We start from the raw sequence: 8,204 nt of genomic DNA, 5'->3' as shown, positions 1-8,204 counted from the left end.
ACTGACTAGGACATTATGGTTGTAAATTCTCAAGTAAAACTGGGAAATTTCAAATTTCTGCTGTAAAGTCAGCTATACCAAACACTTGTAGTGATTACTTTTTATTTGATTCCAAGGCAAATAAAACCTATATTATTTACTATGACTAAACATGAATAACTGCCAAACATTTAGAAAACCTGAGTGACCACAGAAAATTCCAGTCCAATAGGGCCAACAAATAAGGAAATACTAAATTATCATTAAAATTTGCCTTTATTTTTCTTACAGGAGAATTCTACACAAACCAAGGTGACTGTTTCACAAGACTCTTTTCCCAATATACTGAATTTTCAAGAGGATCATGGACAGTATAAAACTGTAAATAACTTCTCTCCTGCTGAGGTCTACAGCAAAGCTTCTTCAGTTATTGTAATCTTGGAGAGCCTGAGCCATGAAAAGCTTGCCCAAGTTCTGTGCATTAAACTCCTTAATATTCTGGCAGTAGGTATTAATTTGACCTGTCAATAGGAAAGAAGGGTAAAACCTTGTCAGTTTTGAAATTCAGAAAGACATCCTAGAACATAATTCTTATAAAGCCAAATGTGCATGAATCATTCAGGATTTATACAGAGAAGCAACTAAAACAACTCAACTGTTCCAGATTTACGAATTTTACATTTTCAGTATCGCCAAACAGGTTTGGGAAGAAGAAACTAAACTAGCAGAATAGGTAAACTGGTATGCTCAAAACCCCCTTAACTTTCCTACAATTCTACTACATACAATTTCTGAAAAGACATATGACAATAGAAAGAATAAATAATTCTTGCTGCTCTACTGGAAGCTTAGTCACTTTAATTGTTCAATTTAATTGCTCTAAAAATACTACAGGACTGAATTTTGGTTCTGCTCTTATGCAGCTGCTGTACCTATTAAAATATTTGTAACAAATATTTTTCAGTAGCAGACTGAAAATTGTGGTACTTCTGTTTGACATTTTGCTAGCCTTTTCTTCCACCTAATATTTCACTTTATTAGCTATTTCAAAAATCATCAGGGTATGAAGACTTGTCAGTGCTTTACAAATCAAACATGCCCATCAAAACATTTTTATACACATACTGCTACAAGTTATTTCCCTTGTTAGCTAGGAATAGCAAAACATGAAGCCAGTTTAATCAAAATTAAGGCTGTTTAGAAGGCCAATAAACTCTCAATTTAATGCTCTATTTGAAAAGTTTTTAAATGCCTCAGAGACAAAAGAGCTAAGTTTTATTCTTTATCCCCAAACTTTACTTCATCTAAGTTGAAGTGGATGCTTTCAATTCTTCCCCTGACTATGGTAAAAGAACAAATGAAGAGAGTGCTTTGGCTGAAAACTGTTTTTTCCTTTAAGTATAATAGTTTTCAATTCCTCCTCTCTTACAAGAGGTGATTCATCTTAAGTTATCACTTTCATAAAACGCACATGTATACACACGCACACTTCTGTTGCATTAAGCTATGCTAAAGCTGAATGTTTAAACACTTTAATGCTGCTAGGATTCATTAACTGGTAAAAGCTATCAAAACAATAGTTTTTTGAAAGACTCTGGAAGGAATAATAAATCAAGACCATTATTTCTTCTAAAAGCAGCACTTACTAGCAGTGTGAAACAGTATTAATATTAAAATAATAATCTCTTGGTCACTCCAAAATTTAAGAGTGGTAGTTCAAATTCAGGGTTTTTTTAATGCCAAAGCACTCTTTTCCACATACTAAATTACCAGGACTTTGTTAATTTTCTCTTAGTAGAACACACTGTGATATCTAACTGATCAAAAAACCTTATAGTTAAACAATTTGCTTTCTTATAACGTTTCCCAAATTTAGATTACTTACGAGGGCATCTATGTCTTCTGTTCCATGTTGCCATTTTGAGGTCCCAGATATTTTTACCCTTCCAGGAGGCACACGACAGGCACTGACTTTGGTACCAAACTGTGGCTATGTACTGCAGCATGCCAGTGAACTGGAGAAACTGGGGGCCATGGCACCTGTCCCTATGCTTTGTTGCCATTTAAATTTTTATTCACACCTTGGGGTACAGGAAGATGGCGATAGTTTCCCTAAAACTCCGGCGGTACAAATCAAAGAAATTACCCCAGTTCTGTGTGAAATTAAAAGTAAAATCATCTCAGCTGCTGCAACAGCCAGTTCAACATCTAGGGATATTACCAGTAACTGAAGGCTGCAGACTACTGCTCTGCTCTGAATCAGTAGTTCCAGCCCAAACAGCTTATTCCTGCCTCTTGTCTGTACAGTCCCTAACTTGAAGAGTTGAGGAAGCAGCTTATTGACTGCAGTAGTAGCTACACCTATTCGTGCAGAAAGCCTGCTCTGTGGGGCATTTCTCCAGCTCTCCTTTAAAATCCCATTTCACCTGCTCAGAAAGGAGCACCAGGAAGAATCTCTGGCTGCTGCTCCTTGCCCTTTCCCATCAACCCAGGAGACACAGATGGTCAAGCAGGAGCTAAGTACCATGGCAAAATAAGAAATAAAGGGAGAAAGTCTCCCATACATCAAGTTTAAAGCTTTATGCAGCATTCTGATTAAACACAGTGGCTTGCTTTCAAAAAATTACATATGTTTGTATCTGCATAGGTAACATGCCTCTGTGACTTACCTAGATGGTTTAAAATTCCTCTGTGTGTGTAAGCTTACTTTCTAACAGAGGCGTGGACTGCCTACTAGCATTAAGTTGTTGTTCTAAGCCAACTTTTTTTTTTTTTTAATACTTCAGACAACAGGGCTACAGATCACAGGTTAAAACCACTGCCTTTGTCCAAATAAAGGGCAGTATCTGGAATACTGCCAATAATGGCAAAGGTAATGAAGAATTAAGATACCTTCCAAGGCGACCACTTCACTTTTTCTCAAGCTAACATTCGTATATGAAAAGATGAGTAGAAGAGGCTGCTAGAACGCTACCTGCAATAAGGAGCGACTCCATTCTTGGAGGTGGCTGTGGTGGTTTAAAAAGTTTATTGATGTCCTCCTCAGGAAGAGGGGCTTCTCCTCGGCTCTGACGCTGTATATTTTCTTGTTGACGTCTCTGCTGGTACTGAAAGTAAAGCAACAGGAACAGAATGCAGCAGGACTTCGAAAGCAGCAAAAAGGTTTTCTTTTCAGATGCTTTTTACCTAACCAGCAAGTACGTATTAAAAATTTTACTTACACGATGCAATTCAATTTACTTCAAATAACACAAACACAACTCACAGTTTATTTCAATTCACTGGTAATAAGCATTCCGCCCCACCCCCCCCGCCAAGTTGTCACCTTAAGTAAATGAGGCACTGGAAAATGATGTGGTACTGAGGTAGTGGGGTTAATTTTTAAGATTTTTTCAGAGAGATGAATACTGTATCTGATGGGAAGAATACAGCATGGTAGATAAAGGCTTCCATTTCCCCATGCAAAAAAAGAAACCAAGGCTGGAATATGTAGGTATGAGAAGCCATTACCTCAAATGTTATACAAACCAGAAATACTCAATTTTATGTGAGTTAAAGGTCAAAACAGTATTAATCTGAAAGGGGAAGAGAACCTGATTAAACAAGGTGTTTTAAGCTAAAAAACATTAACTGTAAACTGAGAACAAAGTGGTAGCTGAAATAAAGTATAATGGTTCATTTCTCCATTCCAGTTACTTAGATATTCTGCTACATTGATGCCATTTCTTTGTGGGTTACCAGAGGATATACCAGAGTAGCAGTTTGTATAAATTATTCTGCTATTACAAAAAAAAAAAAAAGAAAAAAAAGAAAAAAAAAAATGTCAGGTTTGTTTTCAGTGCTTCCATTTGCCATGTAGATTACTCAAACTTTATAAAAATTAAGGCAGACCATTTCTTTAGCTATTGGATAGAAATTTGTTCTTGCAGAAGTACACACGTTCCAAAACATGTATGTGACACTTCATACTGTATGTCACAGCCAGGAATTAGCTGTAAGGTTTGTCTATCAAAGCCCTCATATTCAACACCAAAAAGCCCTTTAACATAAACTGACCAAAGAGTACAGGGTGTTTTCTGTCACTTAAATGTATCTGTGCATAAGAGTCTGAAAACAGTTCATACTTGGTGGCATACTCAAACGAAGTAATTTTTTTTCCAGTAGTAGTGACAAATACATGTTTTTGGACAATGTTAAAAATAAAATCTTAAATGCCCATATTTGTATGTGAATTGCATGTAGTTCCTTCTTTCCTTGCATTACCCCATTCACTTCTCAGCAGTCTGCCTATTATTCTCTATTGAAACAGCTTGCTCTTAATCACAATTGCTCCATTTTAAAAATGAAGTTAAGACCACTAACTATGCTGCAATGAGCCACTACTAAAGCAGCTATAGTTAGTAAAGAAATGAAGTGAGACACCATGGAACCTACTTTGCTCTGGTTTTCAAAATAAATAGATCCCCTTGTTATTAACAAAAACATTTGAAGTGGATGCCATCTTTCTGTTCAAATTAGGCAGCAAAGGAAAATAAATTTTCTGAAGATAACATGCATGAAGCTTCTATGTCCTCAGGAATTTACAAACCCAGGAGAGACCACTGATCATGTGCTGCTTCCCTGAAGTACTCCCTCTTCAAACTACACTTAAGTGAAAAAAGTCAATTTTGATTTTAAAATAGTCAGTGATGAAGAATTTCAGATGAACCACAGATGCTCTTTTTAATTATTAGCTACTTTGTGTAGCAATATGCAATATTTTATCTTTAAAGTCGCCTCGTCCATTTTCAGTTGGCCAACACTGAATCTTGTCATATCTCTGCTGCCAGATTAGAGAGCTGGAATTTATTTTTCATGCAGGTACTTCTTGAGTAAGCAAGTCACTCGCTAACTTAATTCACGTGAAATGTACTGCATTCACTGCTTTCCAGGCTTTTAAATCATTCTCATAGTGCTTTTTTATCAGCATTCTTCTATAATTAGACACAGTATTGCTTTATCATATGCAGCTACAGCAAGTAACATAAAGTAACAGTCTCCAAATCACAGAATGGTTGAAGTTGGAAGGGACTTCTGGAGGTCACCTTGTCCAACCCTCTGCTCAAGCAGGGCCACCTAGAGCCAGTCTCCATACTCAGCATTCTCTAATCAGACTATTTTGGATTTTAAAGAGGCCCTTTGGCATCAGGAATTAAAAGTCAGCATCGCCTGATCGGTATCACTATCCACTAAACCAAAACTGACTAAAATGTAATTTTCGATCAGAGAACAGTCTGCTGTTTTTTAAATATGGACTATGTTCCTTTATTTCTAGATGCATGACTACGTGTGATGGTATTAAAACATGGTTTGTTTTGGAACAATTCACTTGTAGTTTCAGCTCTTTCATTTACTACACCTCTAATCCTTGTGTCCACAGCATATTTGTCAATGATTTAGGTTTATCGTATATCACTAACAAACATGTAAAATTGCAAAGAAAGACCAATCCACATTAAATGTCAGCAGAAGTGAATCCATTTGATAATTCCTCACCGATTAGCACATTTTATAAATCTACTTAATGGACATCTTTCTGTAAGAATTCCATCTTGCTTAAATCCAGATTCATCTGTCTTGGATAACACCACCCAAACTGTATTTTGTGGGACAAAAAAATCTCATTCAGGTTTCCCATGTTACCAACCTGGTGTTTCTGCTGCTGCTGTTTGCTTACATTCCTCAGGTAGGTATTGTATTTAACAATGTCTTGGCTCATCTCATCCACTCGGTCCATCAGCAGCTGCAGACTCTTCCCTAGGTGATTACTGAAATACAAGAAACATTAATGAAAGTCTGATTTTATTTAAAAAAAAAATATCTTAAATTTTTAAATTCTTTTCATGTCACTCGACCAGTATTTCTGCACTATTGGCACAGTCTGCAGTTTTTAAGTTCCTGGTTATCTTTGTTCATATATCTATTTGACAATACTTTATATGGTATCTCTTCCTCTATCATCTATGCCACATTGCATATACCATACTTAAGTTTTTGGTCTTCGCAGGGAACCTCATAGTCACAAAAAAACAATGCCTTGCGTGAATTTACAGATGCAGGTCAAATGTTTAAAAGAAAAAGTCTGATGCTTTTGTGACACATAATCCCGAACAATGTTCCAGGAGATGTGTTCAAAGAGTTTGATTTCAAGTTACTGCTAGCTTTTTCACAAATATTTAACTATCCCTTTGCAGGGATAGTTAAATATTCTTCAGAACTCCATCTCATTAACTAGTCTATCAAACCACGCCTGGAAGTTCGGCAGACATCGCTTGATCTTAGCTGTTGAGAGGGAGTGTTGCATCCAGTCCAGCCAGCTCCACATTCCATACCATAGGCAACATGGAAGCAGCTAGGCTGGGCGCGTCCAGTTCCAGTTATGCGATCTACTGCCTTGGCCAGACAAATGAAGTCTGTTAAACAACTTTTATTGTAACCATTTTTAGTAAAGGATTCAATATTTTGTAGGAATATTCAACTTAAAGTATAGCTTCCAAGTTAAAGTTTTGGAAGTTTTTAGGTTGGTGCCCATGGAGACAGTATTCATCTTAAATTGTGTTCACAGGGTAGAGCAGTAAAAGAAGGATACTTACTGCTCTCTATTGATCCTTTTGATCAGAAGCTAGTTTGTTGGATCTGATCTAAGCCTTACCCAATCCTACTTGGCTAAAGATCAATGACTGAAAAAGCTAAATACCATCCTTCTCCTCCCCAACTGAAATGCACTACTATTCATGGGAGTTTCTTTCAATTAAAAAGTTTGGTGCACTTCAGAATCATACCCTTCTGTCACTGCTCCTCCACGTTATCTGAGGTTCTTTCTGTCTTTTACAACACATTCCCACCATCCAACAGCCTATGGACTGGAAAAACTCTTAACTGGAAAAGACATGCATGAAGTGAAAAGGGAACCACATACGTGATACTATGCACATCCCTCTTCAAGAGCAAATTCTTCCCCAAATCCATCAAAGTCATAGCTGGAAACGCGTAACACACTGAGGCACAAGAGGATACCTCCCGAGAACGTAGCTGAAGACCCCCTTTATCTCCGAGTACTAGGACAGCTATTTTACTAGCTGAGCTGCCTGCTCACTGAACAAAAGGCTGTAACTTCAGACCACAATTTATTTACAAGCCAGAGTTTTGAAATCTCAGTTGGGTACAGGGGCAGATGGTGCGGAGGACTTGAGTTACACAGCAGCAAGAAAGGCGCCACTATAATAATTATTTTTAAACTTCCTGGGGTTTTTTTTGTTGAACATTTCAAGCGCATGATATTTAGAACTGTGGAATATTGCCATGGCTAGGGGTGTGAATATTTTCGGGTTTTTATAGAGTTTATATTATACAGAGTTAGTGTTTGAACTGGATATTATCAGAAATGCCTACGTAGGTACATATTAATAGCCTTGTAGGGTATGTGGACAGAAGGAATACATAATTATTTTACAGATAGTGTCCATATGAAATATAGGTGGTTACAAAGAATGATTTTATGTGAATCTCTTTGGGACCAGCTTAGTACAGCAGAATACAGAAACAGAGAGTTATTGTTAGAAGCTGCAGTAATATAGTGTTTTCTCTCATTGCCAGGGAAACAAAAAGCTAAAAACAGATAACTTAAACAGATGTGAACTTAGACATGAAGTGATAAGTATGCTGCAAATACAGGACCAGCTTTTTCCTCAGTTCTCATGTGGTTGATACCCTCTTTTGCTCCACCTCTTAAAACAAAACAAAAAAAAAAAGCCAAAAAAAGAAAGACCAATAGGAAGTAATTTATAAAAATGTATACATACAATGTTTAAGCAGGTTTTATTCAGCTGAAACTTATTCTGGTGAGATTTAGGAAGTTAAATTGCATTGCTCCGGCCCATAAGACTCATCATACATTTACTTAGCTCAAAGGCTTTTCCTGACCTTGTGCACACCCCTGCAGCAGAGCTCAAAGGTCACGCTGCTAGGTACCTGAATGCCCCCTATGCATCAATGCAACTAAAAAAATTGGGGGGCGGGGGTGCCAGTAAATGCTGCTTACATTCCCATCAAGACTCACTTTCCTACAAGGCTCTGTGATAATTAAATGTAGACAATGTGGAGCTCAGCACTTGCATTTGCTGTTCTGAGGGCACTGGTAATAAACTGCATTTTCAATGGATGCATTTCAGTCAGCTGATTCAGCG

The 8,204-nt window shown here is 37.2% G+C and overlaps 1 protein-coding gene across 1 annotated transcript in view; it reads right to left on the bottom strand.

The window, feature by feature from the left end:
* Positions 1-236: 236 nt before the first annotated feature.
* Positions 237-8,204, bottom strand: part of EIF3H (eukaryotic translation initiation factor 3 subunit H) — an 88,761-nt gene continuing 80,793 nt past the window's right edge. Inside the window, exons 6-8 of the mRNA XM_080378909.1 lie at positions 5,666-5,786; positions 2,954-3,086; positions 237-500 (exon numbers count right to left, since the gene is read on the bottom strand). Coding sequence (XP_080235035.1) covers positions 403-500; positions 2,954-3,086; positions 5,666-5,786 — 352 coding nt within the window. The 3' untranslated portion in view covers positions 237-402. The remainder of the gene's footprint in view (positions 501-2,953; positions 3,087-5,665; positions 5,787-8,204) is intronic.

Source organism: Falco punctatus (genome assembly GCF_963210335.1).
Source record: "Falco punctatus genome assembly, chromosome: 3".
In the NCBI taxonomy this organism is placed as follows: Eukaryota; Metazoa; Chordata; class Aves; order Falconiformes; family Falconidae; genus Falco; species Falco punctatus.
This window is presented reverse-complemented; position numbering and strand designations above follow the sequence as displayed.